Source organism: Stegostoma tigrinum, chromosome 30 (assembly GCF_030684315.1).
Source record: "Stegostoma tigrinum isolate sSteTig4 chromosome 30, sSteTig4.hap1, whole genome shotgun sequence".
Lineage (NCBI taxonomy): Eukaryota > Metazoa > Chordata > Chondrichthyes > Orectolobiformes > Stegostomatidae > Stegostoma > Stegostoma tigrinum.
Window position 1 is genome coordinate 12832549 of NC_081383.1, and position 23835 is coordinate 12856383.

Sequence of the window (23835 nt, forward strand, 5' to 3'; positions counted from 1 at the left end):
TTTCGCAACATTTCCTACCCATTAATAAATCATTGTAACAGATACGCATCTGATTTTCTGCTTGTAGGTTAAAATGACTAATTATATCACAAGTTGTTTTGTCTCGTAATTAATTCATTTGTTTTTCCTCTCGTTTGTTTAAAAAGGCTCCATCACAGTCAGCACAACAGTTGAAGTTTACTACCTCGGACTCGTGTGATCGAATCAAAGATGAGTTTCAGTTTCTGCAAGCACAGTATCACAGGTAATGAGATTTTTCCTTCATATACTGGAACCCATTTCACGTTTAGGATAATAAATGACAGTGCTGAAAGGTGAAAGTTGCAATTCATTCCAGCTAAGCTCCAGTGCACATTAAGATGCCGATAACTTTATATTGATGCTTGAAAGCAAATGGCAGGCTTTGAGTCATTGCTTACGCTGTAACCATTACTCCGGTATAGACGGCTGCATTCAACCTGTGCATACCAGTCTCATCAAATCAAAGGAAGCAAGAAAGAGGTTTATTTAAATAAAAACAGGTACAGAATAGATGTAGTTCATTCAGACCCTCAAGCCTGTGTACCATTCAGTATGAAGGTGGCTATCCTTCTATCTCAGTTCCACTCCTTGATATGCAAAATTCATTTGAAGAATCATTTTGTGATTGCAGCCTTTTTAGGATAGAGTTCTGCACTTGTAGCTTTTTTGTGCAATGTGGTAATCAGAGGCTTCATGGCTAAGAAGGATCCCTTGGTTAACTGTGTTCTAGATATCTGATGTCCGTGGGGTTATGAAAATGTTCTTCAAATGCTGCTTCAGGAATCCTCTATCAGGTTTGGCTAAAGGTTATTAGGCTGAATACTATCTGTAGCAAAGCACCTTTGTTGCCTAAATATTCTTAGTAATGCTGAAGCTACAGCACAAGCCTGTGAAAGTAATTGCACAAAAATCCTTGAATCTCCAGCAGATGCTAACAAGGAGTGGCATCATTAGTCTACCCCAGTGTGAGAAGATTTTTAGTTGACCTTTTACTGAGGTTTTTAAAATCATGGGGTATAGAAAGGGTAAATGGCCAAGGTTTTCTTTCTAAGGTGGGGGAGGCCAAGTCTGAAGGGCGAGGGGTTAAGATGAGAGGGGAAAGATCTAAAAGGGAGCTGAGGGGCAACTTTTTCACACCGGGTTATGCGTGTACGGAATGAGTTGCCAGAGAATCTGTTGATGGCTGGTACAATTACAACACTTTTAAAAGGCATTTGGATGAGTAGCTGAGTAGGAAGGGTTTCGAGATTTATGGGCCAAATGCTGGCACATGGTCCTAGATCAGTTTGGGACGTCCGGTTGACATGGATAAGTTGAACTGAAGAGCCTGTTTTTGTTTTATATCTATGCCTCTAAGCTTTATAGTGGACTTTTAAATTTAAATATTCAAATTTCTTTTAATAATTGAAAACAATGATATTTCTTAGGTGTTTAGGCTGTTTGAGTAAGATGTGGCCACATGGTTAAAATAACAATTCAGCTGTCTGATAAGCTATATCTCACCAAACAAGAGTTTCCATTTCATTATCTGTTCAAAAATGGTTGGGCATTGAGGAGGCCCATCTGGTTTGGTAGCTTCCCTCAGCAAAGTAGACTCCAGACTCTCATGACCAACTGAAATTTAACTATTGTTACAAAGGCATTTCATGATTAATATAGCTTGGAGGCCTTGAGTTAGACAATGTTGTGGAGAAAATGAATTTACTCCAACTTGAGTGAAAATAACAGTAGTAGTCTCTTTAATAGAGGTATTTGAAGGTCCATTGTGGACAGTGAACCTTTTCAAGTAGAAATTCCAGTTTATATTTTTTAAACAGGGTTTTCTGTAAATCACGTGACTGGTAATTATTTGCTTGACTGCAGACCCCTAGTTGGAGCTGCTTTTTTTTTTGTTTCTCTTTAATAATGACTACCTTGGAGGGGCTCTTAATTTATCAGGTTCAGCTGGAAATAAGCCTGTGAGGAACATACTGAGTATGGAGGAAAGCTTGCTAAGAACAAGTCATCCAGCTGACCTCACCTATTTCTGAAAAGAAAACCCTCTTGTTGGCTCCCTTTTTAGATCTTTCCCCTCTCATCTTAAACCCTCGCCCTTCAGATTTGGCCTCCCTCACCTTAGAAAGAAAACTTTGGCTATTTACCCTTTCTATACCCTTCATGATTTTAAAAACCTCAGTAAAAGGTCAACTAAAAATCTTCTCACACTGGGGTAGACTAATGATGCCACTCCTTGTTCATTTGGGTAAAAAAAAACATTAAGAAAATCTGAAGGTTGTTCCTCGTGAGCAAGCTGACTCTCCAAGACAGCAGTGTGAGATTTATGACTTGACAATGTGTGCCACAGCATCACAGTAACTGATTCTGGAATATGTTTTGTTTCATCCTTTAGACCAAAAACTCATTAGCTAGAGTGTTCTCTTTTGAAAACCCATCTTTGCAGAGCAATATTTTATTTTCCTCTAAAAGTAAGAATATGTTTTGGGAATATTTTGAAGTGAAGTCTTCTGTATTATTGATAGCATAAGGTAACCATGTGTTGCACTTTCATTAAATATGTTTTTATCGTTTTAGATAATTGAGAAACCTGCTCAGTTTTCCTGCTTGTTTAAGATTTGATTGAGATGAGATATTGAATATTGAATTGGTCATCCTGGCAACTGGAAAAAATACGTTTATTTTTGCTGTGACCCATAGAATAGTGAGATGAGTGATACTGCACACCTCAAGCCTCAGTCATAGCACTATTTAATCTCTACTCTGGAGTTCAGTGCATGTCTGGTTTTGTTTTCATTCTGGATATGGTTGGAATAAGCTAGGGGCTAAATACAGTATATTAGTGTATAGGTTGACTGTCAATTGTTGATGTGTTAAAATGGAGAGTTAACTAGATAGAGCAATGGCCTGTGTTTCCCTTTACTCAACTAAAGGGTTTTTTTTCTTGCTCTCTAGCAAAACGATAGGCAATTGACAATTTTTTTTTGAAGTGTGCAGTGTGATTTCATTAGCAGGCATGGTGACAAAAGGCCAATCACCATGTAACTGTAATCATCCCTCTTAACACTTCTCAAGCAGAGACTGAAGCACTTAACCGATTTTCAGATTCGGGAACAAGTTCGGTGACGCAGCTGTGTGGTGCACACGATTTCTCTAAAAGAGAATGAAAATTTGGGACAAAGCTGACAGCCCACAAGACCTCTGCATATATATGGAAATACTTGACTATTAAAATGCATGGCGCAGTTATTTCCTTTTAAGGATGAGAAGCTGTTTCTCCATTTCAGTCTAGTTTTACCAGTCAAATGTGGGCTTCTTGTTTAAATCCATGAACTGAATAGCTCATATCTGAAATTGTGGACTTCTTCATCTTAAATAATTTAAGAGGAAGAGAAGGTTTATACTTCAATTGATGAACTTTTATTTAAAGCTAAATTCATATTTTATTGAGCCCAGTGTAGTTGCTTTCATACGAGTATGAATTTGACATGCTCACTGGTTGCTTTTTGTACTGTAATGACTATTCGGCTTTTTTTAAAAAAAGTTCTCAACTTCCCCTAAACTTTTTTTAACTCTTTCAACAATGTGCGAAATTGTGTTTTTTAAACAATCAATCTATAATAAATCAAGGTCTTGTGCAATGGTCAGATCTATTAAACTTCAGCAGGCTCCCAGGTCATCCGAATAATAGTGCATCATTTTTGTACAATCTGCAATCATAATTGAGCACAGAATGTGTGTAGCTTTGCAAGTTGCCTAAAACTAGCCAATTGTCACTGAAGGACCTATGTAACTACAATGTTAGATGAGGCTGCTGGCCAACAGTGTGAAATCATTAGGAATATGGCCATGACTGTATTGGTGATGAAGCAGCCATAGATTGAACAGATTTTTGTTAAACACAGATTTTGTTCATGGATGTTTCATAGCTATTCTTCTTGGCTTCTGTATGGGGGAAATGAAAATATTTCCATTTATATAATGTCTTACCTAACGTCAGTTTATTTTGGAGCACTGGTACCGCAAAGTTCTTTTGGAAGTGTGCCACTATTCTAATGCTGATTTCTGCACAGCAAGACTCCACAGATGCCAATGAACTGAAGGCAAGATTTAATGTTGATTAAGAGACAAATGTGGGTTCAGACACCAGGGGGAACTTGCATTCTTTTCTACGTAGCACCAGGGGAGTATGCTTTGCAGCCACCTGAGAGGGTAAGCAAGATTTTGGTTAAATGTCATGTCTGAAAGGTGGCGTCCCTGATTGCAGAATAGGAGTGATGCACTATGCTTGGAATGTCAACTTTGTTTTTATGCTCAGTTCTCAAAATAAGTATTCTCATGTCATTTTGCCAGGCGCGTGTTGAAAATTTAAGGGCTGGTTCTGTATTCCCAGGCGGTAACCGCTCCTGTGGGATCAAATTTAAGGAGTGTTAGCTCTCCCCATCTCATCTTCAATTTCCAGCTATTATTTAGAGCTCCTAAACTGAGAATACCTTTTGTGTTTCTTCATTGTTTCATCTTAATGCATGTTACATGGTTTCTCAGATGTAGTAATTGAAAGTCCAAGTACAGAACATGGTTCAGTGACTTGTGTTCAGGTTTGTGAATATAAGGAAAATGAAATCCTGGACTTCGATACAGATGTCATTCAAAACTCTGCCTGTTTCCTGACTTGTTCCAAATTCTGTTAACCCATTACTCTACTGTTTCTCGATGCATTGTTGCTTGCTTGAGAGGCACCTTGATTTTTAAAATTTTCATTCTTATTTTTAAGTTTGTTCCTCAACTCCCCATTATCTCTGATTTCCTGCACCTCTTCCAGACTCTGTCTGTCTCTCCCTCCCCACCCCAATCCTGGCCTTTTGCAGACTACCAATTTCCATCACTTCAGTAGTGGTGACTGCCTTCAGCTGTTCAGATGATAGGCTCTGAAATTCCCTTCCTAAACTTCCCAGTCTCTCTTTTTTTGCTTTGCATCCCTCTCCTCCTTTCAGAAGCTTGTTCTAAAACCTCTCTGTAAGGGAAGCATTTGGCCTTAGCTGTAATATTTCCCCTGAATGGCCCAGTGTTAGTATTTGGTTGAAAGTGCGCCTCAAAAGGGCTTCAGGATGTTTCTGTGTATTCAAGACTCTCTACTTGAATACAAATCAATGCTTTTAAACAAAGCATGCTGGTGCAGAGATGATTATTAAAGTAACAACCTGTTACGACGCATTTAACCAATCAAATGTTACCATCCTGAGCATCAATTTGACAGATTCTTCTAGTGCAACATAATTACAGTTGCAATCTACTGTGAGAAGGACCTGAACCAGAGGCCAAGAGAATATATCCACTTCTACCCCCTGATAATCCACATCCCTACCCCCCACACTTCTATATGAAGACATAATTGACCTGTAGCAGTACCTTAAGGAACCAATTGCTCAATTAATAAAATGCAAGATTTCTTGAATCCATTTCCAAATGGGTGAAACCCTGAGCTCACAGCTAAACTGAGACCGTCTCCACCTTCAGCTGGGGAGTAATCAGGTGGGGACGTTACGGGTGTCTTCCCCACTGAGTGAGCAACCAGAATAAGCACAGCCAGTAATGATAAAATGTGTGATTGGTTAAACTACCCTGCAGTGCAGAGTGTAAGCAGGTCTGCCTGTTCTGAGATTTAATACCCAAAGGAAAATATGCTCCAATAAGGTCATTGGAAATGCTGATGCAATCTATTTGCTGAAGTATTTGTTGAAAATCAATACTCCTAGTTTCGACATTTTAATTTGAGCGAGTTGGGTTGGGAATTTGTCATAAGCTTGATTCTCGACCAGTGCGACAGAGGTTGCTGAGTGTCAGTGGACTGTTATGGCCACCATGCGTATGACTGAGTACAGGCACTGCCTCTTAATGGCAAGTATAACAACTGCTAAAATACTCCGCTCCTTCAGTTGTTAGCTATGCACGGTAAGTAACCTATTACACATGGCTGTTTCAAGGTCAGGGCTGACGATCTGCTTGACTGGCATCTTGTTCAAATGGTTGTAGGATCCTGTCAATGAGGTGAAGAAACATGGGGTGAAATTGGTTGTTTGTTTTGGATTATACGTGCATTTATGTGTGCATGTGCAAGTTGGAGATCGTATGACCACATTAAATGGTGGCCATTTTTCATCCACAATCATGATACAGGACCAGGGCTTAAGAGAGCAGCAGCAGTTATGTGTCCTTCAAATAATATGCAAAATTAAAATTCCCTCAATCAAAGAAATATATTTTGAATACTCAACTGGTTCCTTTAGCTACTGTACAGTTATCTATGCTGAACAAAGTCATTGCATCAATTTGTTTGGTTTAACAATAACATCAGACCATTTTTTATTAAACAGCACCAAGAGGATGTGTAGGCTCAGCAGCTCTCTGACAGATCGCTGTGGTATGTACCTGTCTAGAAAGTGAAACTACTTTAGCACCGGACTATCCCCTTAAAAATAAGAATCTGCCAAACTGGGAGAAATTGACTGTGGTTTGGTTTAGAGTCCTGACTGACTGTAGCATTGTGTAATCTATCTTGGGGAAGATTACTGGTGTTCAGCTGGTGAGGGGGCTGGAGCCTGGAGCCTTAAATCACCGTGGACCTAACCTAGCATTTAGACACTGGCATTGCTTTGCTCTTGAGCTCTGCAGTGAAGAGGTGGCCCTTGTTTTTGCAGGCTTTCTGAATGCCTGCAATGTTATAATGTTAACAATATCTCCTGAGCTGAGTTATCTGTATGTATGAGCATTGTGCTGAGATTATGGAATCTGTTATTACTGCTGGCCTGTTTGTATACCTGTCAGGGAGATCATTGCTGCTGCTGACCTCTAAGAATTTATTAACGGAAGGGCTGCACTCAAACATTTCTGCATGTGTGTTTTAATAATTAGATTTTAAAAATGAATTGTGTCACATGGGCATTTGTGTGCTGGTTGCTGACCAGCCTTTTCCCATCCATTTGCTCCACATTTTTTCTCTTGGTGCCTATTGTGTTATATGGTTCCGTAGACTCTTAGAGCACTGAAAGAGGCCATTCAGCCCAGCTAACCCAGGATGGCTGTCTGCTTCTCTTTATATTATTTCAACAAATAGTGACAATTCCTTACTCATGAATGAAAGACAGCCCACCACTGGCCCTTTGCTCTGAAAGTGATGAGGACATTTTTTTCTGGGGACTCAACAATGTTTTCTTTCAGCTTTTCCAAACTGTCTTTGCTTATAAATGCTGTAGTTTCCTGCAGGAAGGTAGACCTGTTCAAACTGTCAGTTCCTTTGTGCCTCATCTCCTAAGGACTGGTCATGACAGAAGCAGCATGCTGTCACTAATTGACACATCATGCTTAGCACATGAGGTGTCTCAATTTTTGTGTTCCAATGCATATCTTTTGATAAATCTTCTTTGTAGTTCTAGTCTCAGAATTCTTGCCTCTGGATCGGCAGGTTTTGGAGGTTGTTGCAATTGAATAAAGTCAGGAGGAGACTGTGTGGACGTCCAGTCCCTGTACACCTGCATTCCGCATGGAGATGGCCTCAAGGCCCTCCGCTTCTTCCTGTGTGCCTGCCTCTTTGTAGGTTACGTGGCACAGCCCCTCTTCTGCACCTACACAGGCCCCAAACCCCACCTCTTCCTCCGGTACATTGATGACTGTATTGGCGCCGCCTCTTGCTCCCCAGAGGAGCTCGAACAGTTCATCCACTTCACCAACACCTTCCACCCCAACCTTCAGTTCACCTGGACCATCTCCAGCACATCCCTCACCTTCCTGGACCTCTCAGTCTCCATCTCAGGCAACCAGCTTGTTACTGATGTCCATTTCAAGCCCACCGACTCCCACAGCTACCTAGAATACACCTCCTCCCACCCACCCTCCTGCAAAAATTCCATCCCCTATTCCCAATTCCTCCGCCTCCGACCGCAACTTTCCCCCCACAGTGATCGAGAACGCCCTTGACCGCGTCTCCCGTATTTCCCGCAACACATCCCTCACACCCCGCCCCCGCCACAACCGCCCCAAGAGGATCCCCCTCGTTCTCACACACCACCCTACCAATCTCCGGATACAACGCATCATCCTCCAACACTTCCGCCATTTACAATCCGACCCCACCACCCAAGACATTTTTCCATCCCCTCCCCTGTCTGCTTTCCGGAGAGACCACTCTCTCCGTGACTCCCTTGTTCGCTCCACACTGCCCTCCAACCCCACCACACCCGGCACCTTCCCCTGCAACCGCAGGAAATGCTACACTTGTCCCCACACCTCCTCCCTCACCCCTATCCCAGGCCCCAAGGTGACATTCCACATTAAGCAGAGGTTCACCTGCACATCTCCCAATGTGGTATACTGCATCCACTGTACCCGGTGTGGCTTCCTCTACATTGGGGAAACCAAGCGGAGGCTTGGGGACCGCTTTGCAGAACACCTCCGCTCAGTTCGCAACAAACAACTGTACCTCCCAGTCGCAAACCATTTCCACTCCCCCTCCCATTCTCTAGATGACATGTCCATCTTGGGCCTCCTGCACTGCCACAATGATGCCACCCGAAGGTTGCAGGAACAGCAACTCATATTCCGCCTGGGAACCCTGCAGCCATATGGTATCAATGTGGACTTCACCAGTTTCAAAATCTCCCCTTCCCCTACTGCATCCCTAAACCAGCCTAGTTCGTCCCCTCCCCCCACTGTACCACACAACCAGCCCAGCTCTTCCCCCCCGCCCCCCCCCCCCCCCAACCCACTGCATCCCAAAACCAGTCCAACCTGTCTCTGCCTCCCTAACCGGTTCTTCCTCTCACCCATCCCTTCCTCCCACCCCAAGCCGCACCCCCATCTACCTACTAACCTCATCCCACCTCCTTGACCTGTCCGTCTTCCCTGGACTGACCTATCCCCTCCCTACCTCCCCACCTATACTCTCTCCACCTATCTTCTTTACTGTCCATCTTCGGTCTGCCTCCCCCTCTCTCCCTATTTATTCCAGTTCCCTCTCCCCATCCCCCTCTCTGATGAAGGGTCTAGGCCCGAAACGTCAGCTTTTGTGCTCCTGAGATGCTGTTTGACCTGCTGTGTTCATCCAGCCTCACATTTTATTATCTTGGAATTCTCCAGCATCTGCAGTTCCCAAATTCTCTGATACTAGGAGACTGTGTGTGCACAGTTTTGTCCTCCTTACCAAAAGATGCAAAGGAGATGTGGAGGTTTGAGCACACACATACAAAGGCTGGTTATAGTATATAGAAGAGCTGGTGGGGATTCTGATGAAACATAAAGAATTGTTTCTTTCGCTCTCATTGCCTAACCTGTTGAGTATTCACAACATTTTTTCCCTTCCCAGATGTCAAGCAATGATAAAATTTTGCTTTGGTGTCACCAAATCCATTCTATACTTGAAGTAAGTGAACTGTGGTGCTGATCTTATTCTTCTAGAAACTTTAAAAGTGCATCACATTTGCTATTTCAATGCTGCGTGTTAATTTGGGGTAGTTTTTTTTACCCTTGCCATAAAACTGCTTGAGTGCTGATAAAGTGAAGTGTCTTCTATTTGAATGTGGTTGGAGAAATAGTTCCATTTATTTTTCAATATTCCTGTGTAGAGTGACAGCCTGAAATAATGCCCCCCACCTCCTATCTTTTAACATGCATTCGCTGGACAACCTGACAAAGCTGCAGTAGGCTCTGTCCATTTTTGTTTTAAATTGGGCTATTTGTTTGCTCCAGAATAGAGTCAGCCTTGTGGCTGGTATGCTCTGGAAGATATCCATATCTGTTTTTGATAATCTGTTTTGCGTGAAATTCTATCAAATGCTGTTGACTGGAGTGAGAATCCTTTTGGCTTGTTGAGTGGAAAATAATGAAGTGTTGTATGTCTGTGGTTTGCTCAATAGCTACCTCTGTGTTGGAAATGTTAAGTTTTTCAGTTTGGATCCTGTAGTTAACCTCTGAGTCAGTTGCTTAGAGCTCCACTCAAGAATTTTAAACGTTATTTAGGTTAACACTTCTCTCAGTTGTGCTAACTCAGCCAGTAGTGCTATCTTTGACAGGAGGCTGCAAAGTCCAGGCATATGTGGAAGATCCCACAGAGCTTTTATGTTTGAACTGAACTTATCTTGTTGCCTGTTTCAAAAGTAACATTGCGCTGATCAGCTGTTTGGGATGTTTTGAAGATACGGTGCTCCATAATTTGAAGGCTGTCATTCCTCAGTTTCTAGGTTCTCTAACTTCACCAGGGTGTGTAACCACAAATATTTTGGGACTTAAGGTATTGCTCGAACAGTAGCGCAGTCTTGTACGAAGCCAAGTTAGAGGTAGCACTGTTCGACTAAATGCATCATAACCTTGGTCAGTGTCAATGACCTGGAGTTGGAAATCCAGGCAGTGATGGGGCTGATGTCCTTTTGGCAGAAGGACAGGAAAATACGCCCCTTTTTCTATACCTTTTATCACTGTTTTTGTGCTAGTATTTGCAAGAGCAGTCTGACACCAAGATGCGTGTGAGGCAGTTGAAGGGCTTTAAACTAAAGCCATGTTTTGGCTGTGCTCAGTCCTGGACTAGTGACACAAGGTGTATTCTTGATGTACGTTACTGAGGCCTGCAGCTGGGGGAGGAGTGGTTGCCCACAGACTCCTGGATTCGGGAGGCTGTACAAAGCTTTCGGAGCCTCTGGAACAATACAGGTCAGTACCCAAGCAACAAGACATTGAAGTGAGTTAACCAATGTTACCTTCTGATGAAAGGGCATAGGCTGGTAAGTAATCACGCTGGCAGCAGTCCTCTTGCACACACTATCGTCAAATTGATCACCTCGCTAGCTGTTAACTCTTCACTGCTTAAAAAAGACTTGCACTCAGCTGAAAAAATGATACATCGTGATTACATTTTCTAAAATATCCATTGTAACAAATGACTAAAAACACTATTAACTGAACATTGTCTTTCCTTGTGACTTGTTCCATTTGTAGTGTAACTGATATCTCCCTAAATTGTAGACTAAAGCCAAAAAAAAGACATAGCAGGAATAGTTCACAATATCTTTCAGGTATTTCAGTTTCTCAGAATCAACCCCAAAACATGGAAATAGGCAGATTCTTCTGCAGTGCCGGGCATAAGTTGCAAAAGTTTAACATCTAGGCACAGCAAGCAATTAGGAAATCTAATAGCGTATTCTCATTTATTGAGAAGGGAGTTGAATGAAATGCAGGGTAGCTATGCTTTAGGTATGTTACAAGGCACTGGTGGGACCACATCTGGTGTCATGAGCAGTGCTAGCCTTCTTATCTAAGGAAGAATGTAAATGCCTTTCTAATTCAGTGGCGATTTACTCGACTAATACACGAAATGGGCAAGTTGTCTTGTGAGATGGAGTTCAGTAGGTTAAGCTAGTATCCAGTGGAGTTTAGGAGAGTCGGTTACTCAGTTATAGAATGCTTGCAGTGTGGAAGCCGGCATTCGTTCTATTCAATCCACACTGACCCCCTGAAGAGCATCCTGCCTAGACCCCCCCCCCCCCCTCCCCCATCGTACCCCTGGAAACATGCATTTCCTGTGGCTAATGCCCCTAGCCTGCACGTCTCGAGACATTCAGGGCAACTTGGCACGGCCAATCCACCTAACCTGTACATCTTTGGACTGTGGGAGGAAATATGAGCCTGCAGACGAAACTCGTGCAAACACTACACAGACAGTGGCCTGGGATCCTGGAGGCAGCAGTGCCGGCCACTGTGTGATCCTGTAGGTTTGATTGAAACCTGTAAGATCCTGAGACGTCTTGGAAATGTGTGTGTGGAAAAGATTTTCCTGTTGTGGGAGAGTCTAGAACTAGGGTCAGTTTTTTTTTCCCAAAAACCAAAGGCTTTTAATTAAAGACACCAGATGCGGTAAAATGTATTTTCACTGAAAGTCTTGAATTTGGGACTGTGCTGCCTCAGAAGTCTGTAGAGGTAATGTATTTAAACATTTTTAACACAGGGATAGAGTCTTGGTAAAGAATGGGATGAAAAGTGGTCCGTGAGAATGGGGCAAAATTAGATTGATTGTGGATCTTACTGAATGGCGGTACAAGCTTAAGTGGCCAAGAGGCTATCTGATTTGCATGCTCATGAGTTGGAAATTTGTTTCTGTGCATTACATAGATTTAATACAGTTACATTAAATTTGGAAAATGAGATGGACCAATTTGCTCAATGTCCTTGGCAGTGTTTCATTATTGGAACCTTCTGAGAGGTTATTCCAAATGCTCACTAATTTTTGTAATCATGCCCTAGTAGTTTAATGAACTACTTACTACTGTGCCAAGCCCCCCCCCCCTCACTGTACTTTGATCTTTATTCAGTGATTCAGTTCTTACCAGGGTGGTACTATAAATGTTCTAATTGGCCTGTGTACCCCTCTCTTGTGAGAGAAGGGAGAGAGATGTTGGGTGGGAGCGAAGGAACTTAACTTTAAAGATCACTCACTGTTTTGGTTCTCTGAAGTACATAGTGACTCCTGATGGAAATTGGTCACATGGGAATTCTGGATGAAAGCTTCAGTTGATGGTGCTGTGGGAGAAGCACGTGGTCAAGTAGGCTGCAAATATTTGGGATTCTGTGTAAAACGTGGCTCTTTAGTCAGTGTCCTGGCATGACAGCAGTAGTTTTTTTTTGTTTTCAGTGGAGTATGATGTATTGGGTAGTCATTCAAAAAAAATACTACCGAGTGTAATATTTTCACTTCATTTCCCCAAAGGCAAAGGGCAGAGCTTGAATTTGGAATGAAACCTAAAGAGCAGAGAGTGCAATGTTTTCTTAGAATTTGTCATTTGATTTTTGTTCTGTGTTTTTTTTAACCACAGCCTCAAGTTGGAATGTGACAAACTGGCCAGTGAAAAGACAGAAATGCAACGCCATTATGTCATGGTAAGGACCTTCTTTTCATTGTAACTTTTTACAAAAAAGTTGAAGTCTGTCCAGACTGTATCTAGACTCTCCATTTGTCTAGATATTTGGATGTATGCTTATAGCTGGGGGATGTCTCATTAATCATAAAGGAGCTGTGTATCTTTCTCCACCATGTAATCCTATACAGTGTTGCCACCTCTAACTTAAAAGTTGTGATGCAGTGTTTGTTACGAATTCCTATTTGAACTGACATTCTGGGAGCACTTGACCTCCCTATACCTTTAGACTTGCATGGGGTTTCTGGGCAATGTTCATGAGCAGTTTCTGTATTTAAGTGTGAAATACTGTAAATGCTGGATATGTGAATTAAATATAAATTGCTGGAGAAAATAATCAGGTTGGGCAGCACCTGTGGGGAGAGACATGGAGCTAGTGTTTCAAATCCAATGTGAATTATCATCAAAACTGAAAGAGGTTGGAAAATGGTGACTTTTATACCATTGACAAAAGGAGAGAAAAGTGAGTGGAACAGAAGGTGGTGGTGCTCAAAGTAAAAATCAAGGGAGTGCTAATGATAATAAAGGAGAGAGAGAGCGATGTGAAAGTTACAAGATTCATGAGCACTCCCTTTGTTTGTTTTTATTCAGTGCATCTTCACAATCTGTTCTACTCACTCCTCCTCCTCCCTCTCTGTCAACGGCATAAAATACCACTGTTTTCCAGCACCTGGAGAAGAGTCTTATCGGATTTGAAATGTTAACTCGCTTGCTGTCTTATCCCGCATGCTGCCAGAGCTGCCGAGTTTCTCCAACTGTTTTTTATTCCGACAGTTTCTATTTTTCCCAAATAATTGGAGGGTCTCTGTGACTTTCCAGTTTAGTTTAAAATGGATGCATGAAATAGATACTCCTGATCTTATTGATAGTTTTTCAGCTGGGGGGATTGGATACTGAGATTTATTTTTTGGTTTTGCAATAAGCAGTAGGATTTCTTTACCAAGATGGAATCCAACTCTTGGATTAAATATTGAATGAGAACTGTCTGCTATCTCATTCTGTTGTTACGTACTTGTTGATTGAAAAGTGTAGTTGACTGTTTGATCTTCTCTTGTGTTTCATTTTTCACTCCTCCCTGATCTTACCTTATCACTCTTTGCACCTTTTCTTGAGTATGGGGGCACGTGGACCACCGAACACTTGATGGTTTTAAGTACTGAACCCTTCATTTTCTCTGCTAACAACATTTCCATTTAGGAACATAAATCAGTTTCAGTTCCTGAAACAGGACTTTGGCTGATCTCTGCCTTGGCTTAGTCGACCCAGGCTCAAAGTGGGAGTTTGGCCAAGGGTCTGTGCCTGATGATGCTGCCTTTAGATGTGTCTGTACATATGCAGGTGGAGTGCAGATTCCAAATCCAACTGCACTGAGGCATCCTATAGGCAAAACCTGCAGTTATTGGACGTGTTACCCAGAAGCCCAGGATACTGTTCTGGAGATGGGTTCAAGTTCCAACATGGCAGCTGGGGCAATTGATTTAAATTTCTTAATCTGGAATATAATGTTACTTCTGGTAACAATGACCGTGACAGCTGTCATTGAATGTTGTAAAATCCCACGTAGTTTACCAATAATCTTATAAAGTAGTAAATCTGTTATCTTTTCCCCCTTTGGCCTTCATGTGACCCCAGACCCATAACAAATTGGTTGACCAATTGCCCATTGAAAAGCCTTGCAAGCCACTCAGCATTTTAGAGAGATGGTAAAGCCTCTTAGGGGTAGGTACAAAATCCCGGCTCTGCCAGACACACCCACCTTCCTTGAAAGAATAAAGAAGCATGAATGCAATGCAAGCTGCATCCTAGCTAGTTTCATCAGGAGACCTGGTAAAAGCATCTCTTTCAGTAAAAAGGCTTTGAGCTCTCATTAGGCCTTGTGTTTTTATAGGAGTTTCCACAGGCAGGAACTTGATTTTTAAAGAATTGACATTCCTTGTGTGTTTATCTGATGGAGTGCATTAGTGTGCTGGTGCGTGAGCAAGTGACTACTGGAGAGCACAAATGGCTATCTTGATGATCATAACATGGTTGCATGATTAGTAACCACACAGAGGGTCCATCCAAAATAGAATGTAAGACACTAACATTTTATTTTGTTTTTCTTTCCAGTATTATGAAATGTCTTATGGTTTGAACATTGAAATGCATAAACAGGTAAGTAACTTTCTTGGTCTCTTATAACTGCTTCATGGGTTGTCCTACCATAAATGTGACAAATTTCATGATTGAACCTGGTTGTAAATAGAACTTTTCTCTTTGTAATTTCCAATTATACACCAATGAATAATTGAATGTTCTTTTTAATTGGAACTGCTGACAGATTAATTTGAATGATAAATTAATAATGGGCACTATCTCATTTATTATTACTTTTTATAAAGTGCTTCAGAGCTTTCAACCTTTATTAAATATTTAAAAAGTAAATGTCGTTGACTTCAGTCGTGCGCCTATTGTCTGATGATTTACTCTCTCCTTCCACTCATGTTCCAGGAAATCAAATGTGATATTATATAATGAACTGTAATAAAGCAATTTCACATCTTTTTGGGGTTCATTTCCCACTGAGTAGGATCTAAAATTGGGATGCTAAACATTTTCTAGTTCCTGATAGAGCTTGTTGACCCCTTACGGTTCCTTTTTCTGAAAGTGTATGGACATCTGGTTTAATGGATGAGAAGTTCAAGCAAGCCAGGGTTAGGATTAAGTAATTACTTTCTCATGATAGTGTGTAGTTGCTGTGCGGATATCGATAATAATACGGCTTTTTTTTTGGTATCATGTCCACTCGAGCTATGCAGCAGTCTCAACATGTTGCTTCTGTCCAAATCTAGGCCTTGCTTGCTAATTGCAGTTTGAACTCTGTAAATTAGAGCTGCAATATTGTCATTTACAGATCTCCTTCCCTAAAGGGCTTGTCAGATTCTTTTTTTCAAAACCAACAATTAACAATGGCTACATGGTCCTTTTTTTAAATTCCAGGTTTTTATTGGATTTAAAATTCTTCATTTGCAAACCCATGCCTCAGAGTAGGTTTGGTGACATTAACATTCCCACCACCTCCCTACTGTAGATACTGGCCAACTTGCTGAGTTTTAACAGCATTTCTTTGTTTTAATTTCAGATTTACAGTATCTACAGAGTTTTACGTCTATTTTACTAGAATGATATCCACAATGAAAAACTTTAGAGCGCTGGTGACGTGGAGAAGCAAGGGTTGTTGTCCTTAGAACAGAAAAGGTTAAGAGGAGAAGTGATTGAGGCATTCAAAATTATTTGACTAACTCAGCAGAATCAGTAGGAGGTGGACATAGTGTGTGTTTCTATGCTGTATGACTCTTTGGTCCATGCCAGACATAATCCCAAACGAACCTAGTCCCACCTGCCTGATACTGGCACATGTCCCTTCAAAACTTCCCTGCTCATGTGCTTGTCTGAGTGACATGGCGTTAAACAAGCTGGTGAAGGAACTGGAGATGACATGAGGAAAGAAATATATCACCAATTCCTGTTCAGCTTGAAACATGTGGTGGAAACAGGTTCAATAATTTTTCCAAAGGAGAAATTTGCAGAGCTCGTAAAGAGCCAGTACCGTCACATTGACCTGAATGGCCATCTTCTTCCATGCTGTAATATTCTACAAATCGGCTATTTCTGTCATTCTGCTCCCCAGCCCACTATCTTGTTCTCCCCAGTTTGTCCAAAAGTCTTTCATACTTTCTGGTCTTGGTGAAAACTTCAGTCTAATTCCAAATATGACTTAACTCTTTCCAAGGATATTGGCTGATTTGTACGTTTCTAGCGTTTTCTATTTGCTGTCGTAACTTATCAACATTTGCTGTTCGTCTATTGATATTTTAATTTTCACTTTGTAGTTGTTATGGCCTGCTGGATGATGGGTCGGAGTACCATACCCATAGCCAAGTTAAAGTGGTATTGACACTCAAAAAATGGCAATTGACAGAACTGTGAGCAGTTTACTGTCAAACTTTTAATTCTACACTGGTTCATCACTTTGCATAGTCAGTATGTATGACTTGTCCATCTAAGTGTACTGTTCTGTTTCTAATGCAGTGAGAACAAGTTATCCTTTGCAGCAGCATGAATGCAACTTAGAATGGAATTGAACTTGTCCACTTTTGTGTTGTTAATCAGGGCTAATTTCTACTCCTAAATTCTTGCTTCACTGGTCAAACAGTGCACTGTCACACAAAAAAGTTTAACTGCAGCAGATCAGCCCACCCAGTCACTCACTCGGCTGTTTGAAAGTACAAGTAGAATCGTACAGTGCCCGCAGTGAGGAAGCAGGCCATTCGGCCCATCAATTGATCACCAACCATCCAAAAAGCATCCCACTCAAACCCACCGCACCACCCTATCCTTGCATTTTTCATGGCCAATCCACCTAACCTGTACACCTTTGGACTGTGTGAGGAAACTGGAGTACCCAGAGGAAATCCACACAGACACTGGGAGAATGTGTAGAGTTTGGACAGACAGTCACCGGAGACTGGAACCGAACCCAGGTTCCTAGCGCTGTGAGGCAACAGTGCTAACTACTATGCCACTCTATAAGTGATCATCTGGCATCTCCTGAGCTTGACCATGATGCGGTCTAGCAACTCATTCCTTGGTGTGATCTCTTAGTGAGAATCGCCTTCTGGATGAGGAGTATTCGGCTTCTATATGCATCACCAAAGCAACTGTTGATATACTGATCAATGATTTAATGTTGGTCAGCCACTGCTGAGGGATGTGTGATGACTGCCACTCTGTTACATCCCTCTTTGCCATTTTGAAAACAAGGTTAAATTCCCACTCCAGAGCTAGGTCACAAAAATCAAATCTGACACTCCAAGGCAGGACTGGAGCACTGTACCTTCCTTTAGATGAATCGTTAGCCTGTTTGTCAGATGTAAAATAAAAAATCCCTTAGCACTACCTCAGAGTAGGCCAGTGACATTATTCTTATGTTGCCTTGGCAAATAGTTATCCCTCAATCAATAGCACAGAATCGGATCAGGTTATTATCAGTGGGATTTGGATGTTTGTGATGTTAACATAACCCTAGCAGAGGCAGAGGACAAGCCTTCCTGGTTTTGATGTCTCAACTAGGCAGCATTTGAATTCACTGTACAAATGGAGGAGAATCCAAACTTGTTTGAGTCAAATTGTACAGATCACCAAAGTTTTGGGCTGCTGGAGAAAGGGGTCTGTTGAATGACATTTAAGTATCTGGGTAATGGTTAGCACCAGCTTGATGTTGGGACTGAATGTTGCATGTTGATAAAACTCCTCATTTGAAGTCTCTTGTAGTGTGATGAGATTGAATTGCATTTTACTCTGCAGGGTTTTAAAGAAAACAAATTAATGAGGTTGTAATTTCGGAAACCAGCTGGCATGATGAGCATCAAACGTGACATCTGACAGGATGAATTTCAGGAGGTTAATTGAAGTGAGCCGAATCTTCAGTTGTAATTCAGCTGTTTTTAAATCAGCTTGCTGTGTAAGCAGGAAGGAAAAGTTTGGCAGCCAGAAATATTATTCAGTGTTTTAACTTTCTGCCTGAGGTACCATTTTTACTTGTGCCTCCCCTTTTCTAGTCTTATTTCTGTCTCACCTGCTGGTCTGTGCTTGCAGTACTTTTCCAAGTTACCAATTGTAACTCCCCAGGCAAAACTTGTGTGGAGATTTTAGTGAGGGGAGGGGTGTGGTGAGGTGGATTGATCTGGTTTTCTGTGTGTGTTGTAGGATGGAGGTGGAGTTTGTTGCCATGCTGGAGGAGAGAGGGGTGTGTGTATGTGAGAATTATGATGCCCAATATTCTCTCAAATCTTGACTTGTAATGTTGCACTTAGTACGAATATATACCTTCTTCAGTGACCTGAGGGTCAGTTAGCTCAGTTGACTGGATAGCCAGGTTTTGATGCAGAGTGAGGTCAACAGCATGGCTCAATTCCCGCACCAGCTGACGTTACCATGAAGGGATAACAAAGTGTAGAGCTGGATGAACTCAGCACTTTTACTTCTCAAACTTTCTCGCCTCCCAAGGTGTGCTGGCCCTCCAGTTAAGCCACTGCCCATCTTCTCTAATAAGACAGCAGCCCTCAGATCCTCTAGGACCATGATGACTTGACTCTACTACCCCCTCCGCACCTTTTTTTTAAGGGAAATGTTTCACTGTATTGTAGCATGTGACAGAAGTATAGGAAGGTCTCCTAACCTTGTAACTCTGATCACTTGAAGCCCAAAACATCAGCCTTCCTGCTCATCTGCTTGGCCTGCTGTGTTCATCCAGCTGTACACCTTGTTATCGCAGGCTACAGGAAGTATGCTTCTCTTGTAAATGTTTGGACTGACATTAAATTATGTGCCTGTGAATAAAATTCATGCACATAATAGCCAGATGTAATAAATGTCTGTTAGGTCTGTTAGATTCTTTGATACCATGAAATCCCATTTAGTTTGTTGTATTACAAGGGATAATATCTGCGTTCTTGCATCAGGTGAAATACCCTGCTTGAGGCAAGAACTGAAGTGTTAGGCTGAGTTTTAAGAGTGAAGGGATCAGTTGACCTGTTGTGAATTCTGCCTAGCACTAAGCTTGGATGGCTTCATTGTTAAAGGGTAGTCCAAGTTGTTTTATTGGGAAGCAGATAAGTGATTCACACACGTCGATGATAGGTATGCTGAAAATGGTGAGACTGTTCATTTTAAAGCATGGTTTGATAGTCATCAGGGTAGATTTTGAAATGGTTATAAATTTAAACTGTCAGTTTGATTATGAAAGTAAATAGAATTGGTAGTCCAGAGAATAAGCAACTAATTAACATATCTATATGGATACAAGGCCCATGAGATTCACACTGCCATGAAGATGAGTAATGGGTACTGTTCTTTTTACTTAGAAAACTCTGAACCTTGCATACAGGCCACTCTCAATAATCTTTGAGCAGAAAGATCGAGGTGACCTGTCTCTCTCATTCACTTCTACAAAGTGAACGGGAGTTCAAGCTCTGATGAAAAAGACCCAGTTTTTGAGGATTTGAACGAAGGTACACTTAACCTTGTCTAGAAGAAGTAATCTCCACAGAAACCCATTTCATTAAAGATTGAGCAACTTTTAATTTCTAAACAGCTATTAAAGGAAAAAGAGTGGAAGCACTCGAGTTGAGAATTACTTGAGGCTGGTTCTGGTGGGGGGGCCTGTCTACTTGAGCAAGTATGAAGCATTATCACGGTGTGGTTTTTTAAATCATTCTCTGGTCAATTTTCAAGTATTTCCCGACAAAGTAGTTCTTAATTACTGTTGCTTTGCATTTGTTTGTTGAGTAAAAGTTTTAAACCTTAGTCCTGGTATATGTTCCTTTTTGCATAGTCATCAGAAGTTCAAATTTCTTTTCTCTTTTAAAACTTCTCAGTCTCTTATGGGAATTGAAACACCTTTGCCAGATGGTTTATAATAGCTTGGCTACCATCACCTACTGAGGTCAGCAAAGCCAGCACATGCAGAGAGCTGATCCTGACAATATTTCTCATTGAAGGGAAGATAACACCTGAGCAAGGACCAGGCGCGGAAAATATTGTATGATTATGGTGGTCACTGTTGTTCTGTCAAAGCGAATGCTTTCTGTCATTCGATGATTTGTGCTGTATTGCACTCTTGAGCTGAATGATTTCTAAGACGTGGATAGAAAGTTGAAGGTAACCCATTAAGAGTCATTTGTCCCTTTTGCCCTTCAAAGCTGGGAGCTTAAGCAGTTTTACATTCCTTTGACCTAGCATTTTATAGAGCTGTAATGTGACTGTACATTATGGCACTGATTTATTATTTCTGAAATTTATTTTCAAACCCATTCGTGTGAAGATTGCACTTATTCTCCAGAGAAGGCTTAATAAAGTCATAAATCAATGTTGTTACAATTGCTGGTGTGCTGCACAATAGCTTGGGCCTCGATTACACTTCGGCAAAGTCAACTTGATGCTGTTTCGGGTGAGTAATGGAATTCAATGATCGGATACACCACTGGAGTGGAGGGATTGCAAAATACTGTTAACCAACTAGTGTAATCGCTGTTGAAATCCCAGCTTGATCATTCGAAGTGAAGAGGAAAAGGGTTAGCTCAAAGTTCTGTTTTTATTGGATTCATAACAGGATGAAGGGGCAGACAAAAAGAGACTGTGTGCTGTTATTGTAAATACTGGTTCAATGCTTGTACAGCATCATCTGTGTCAAAGAGCTGGTTAACATCAGAGAGCAGCTATCACATGACATGTGTTTTACTTGGAAGAACATTAATTTTGTTTTGGCATTCTCTTCTGCTCGTGCACTTTTCAATGAGGATGTATCTTAATGAGGATGCTTTTCACTTTCCACTTTTCAATGAGGATGCGCGTTTCCTCTCACTTTACCTAACATTATCAACAAAACTTTCTCTTGTTCACCTTCAGTACTTTGTTAGCATTCTCTTAAATGCATTGCCAGTACATTGCTGGTTCTCTTAATGTCAATGGGCTAATAATTTTAAGTAAATGGGCAAAAACTTGGCAGATGTGGGATATTGTGAGAGATGTGAGGTTATGCACTTAGCCAGAAAGAGTAGAGGAGCTGAATATTATTTAAATGGAGAGGGACTGCTGAAAGCTGCAGTACAAAAGGGCTTAGGGGTTCCTTGTGCATAAATCATCAGTCTGTCATCCAAATTCAGCAGGTTATGGAGAAGGCAAATGGAATCTTAACCTTTCTTTGAAAGGGAATAGAACATAAAAATAGGGAGGCTTTATTAAATCTATACAACAAACCCATTAGACTACAGATAGAATATTAAACAGTTTTGATCTCTTTCTAAGGAAAACTGTGCTGGCATTGGACACAGTACATTGAAGGTTCAACAGGTTGACCCTGGACATGGAGGAATTGCCTTATGAGAAGAAGTTAAATAGGTTGGTTTGTACTACATGGAATTCTGAAAATAATGTTTCCTCTCATTTGAAGCATACAGCATTCTTAGTGGGTTTGTCAGGGTAGATGCTGAGTGGTCTTTTGCTTTTTGTAGGTGTGTCTAGGACCAGATGGAATAATCTGAGTAAGGGAGTAACACATTTCAGTAACATCAGGAATTTATCCTGAGGGCATTGATTCTATGGATTCATCCAGAAAGCTGGATTAAGAATGTTCAACGCTGGCACTGATTTTTTTAATCAGTAAGGGAATCCAGGGTTGTGAGGAAAAGGCATGTTAGTGGAGATGCAGATTCAAGGATCTGCCATGATCTCGTTGAATGGCAGAGCAGACTCAATGGGTTAAATAGGTTACTTTCAGCACTTGGGTCTTACAGTCTTATAGTAAACCCAGAGTCCAGGTCTAATGATCTGGGTTCAAGTCAAACCGCAAATTTAAATTCAGTTCATGAATTGTAATGATGATAATGGTCATTAGCATCAGTTACCACCCCAACGACTGCAACGGTTCAAGAAGGCAGCTTCCCACCGCCCTCGCCAGTATAATTACAGATGTGCAATGAGAACTGGTCTAGCGAGCGACTTCCACATCCCATGAACTCATTTAGTAAACTAAATTGATTTTCTATTTATAAATATCTTTTTTAGGGATGGAAATCTGCCAGACCTTGCCTGTTGTGGCCTACATAGGACCCCAGACCCACACTAGTATGTTGACTCTGAAATTGCTAAGGAAGCCATTTCATTCAAGGGCAGTAAGGGATAGGGAACGAATGTTGATTAGCTAGTGACACCAAAATCCGAACGAATGGTAATAAATGTTCAATTTGATTATCTGTTACCGTACAGTGGCAAGCTGCAGTTTTTGGCTGTAGATGTTTCTCCCGACTTCATTATTGAATTTGTTAGTGACTGTCTTAAATATCTGAGCTTTAATTTATTTTTAAATCTCGTCCCGACAGGTAGAAACATTTTCCCTTTGTCTGCTCTATTTAAACCATTTGTTCGTTTTAAAGGCCTGCATTAGGGCATTCTTCTATCTTCTTTCTTCTCCCATTCCCTAGCCCACAGATACTCAGACCAGATGTAGTGTTATACCTGCTACCCTCTAATAACTCTGTGTGATCCAGGAATAGAAAGCTCGGAAGACCTTTTTAGTAATGAAGATTAATGGAGGCACAAAATATTTGAAAGTTGATGCCTGCTATTCATTAGAAACAATTGATTTTGAATGCATTCCTGATATGCTGAAGTGGGTCCGTCAGCTTGGTTAGCTGCACAGCTGATTGGTTATTGCCGACAGAAGGGCTTCCGTAAGATCGAGAAGCAGAATTATGCCATTTGGCCTATTTTGAGACTGGCCCACTGTTTGATTGTGGCTGATGCGTTTCTCACCACCATTCTCCCTCCTTGTTTCCACCCCCCACCCCCAACCCTCGTTCCCCCTTACCAATCAAGTTCCTATCTATTGCTGTTTTAAATGCATTCTCAATTCTTCACAGCCCTGTGCAGCAATGAGTCTAAAGATTAACCAACTGCTGGCCGAAGAAATTCATCCTTATTTCCATTCTATAGGTTCTTGCCTTCACTCTGAGGCTGTGCCCTCAGGTCCTAGACTCTCCAACTAGTGGAAACATCATCTCTGAGTTCAGTCTATCCAGGCCCCTTGATATTCTGTAAGTTTCAGAGATCTCTCCTTCATCCTTAAACTCTGCATACAGACCCATAGTCCTCAATTGCTCCTCTTATGACAAGCCCTTAATCCCCTTGTTCATTGTTTTGAACCCCCACTCGACCCAAGGTCAGTGCATCCTTCCTTAGATGTGGAGCCCACCACTGCTCATAGTATACAGCGTGTGCTTTGACCAGAGCCTTCTATAACCCCTGCAGTTCATCTCCGCTCTTA

General features: G+C 41.4%; 1 protein-coding gene across 2 annotated transcripts in view; it reads left to right on the forward strand.

The window, feature by feature from the left end:
• Nucleotides 1-23835, forward strand: part of LOC125465755 (TLE family member 5) — a 117018-nt gene that overhangs the window by 34559 nt on the left and 58624 nt on the right. For both annotated transcript variants that reach the window (XM_048559544.2, XM_048559543.2), the window contains exons 2-4: nucleotides 147-244; nucleotides 12870-12933; nucleotides 15081-15125. In XM_048559544.2, coding sequence (XP_048415501.1) covers nucleotides 147-244; nucleotides 12870-12933; nucleotides 15081-15125 — 207 coding nt within the window. The remainder of the gene's footprint in view (nucleotides 1-146; nucleotides 245-12869; nucleotides 12934-15080; nucleotides 15126-23835) is intronic.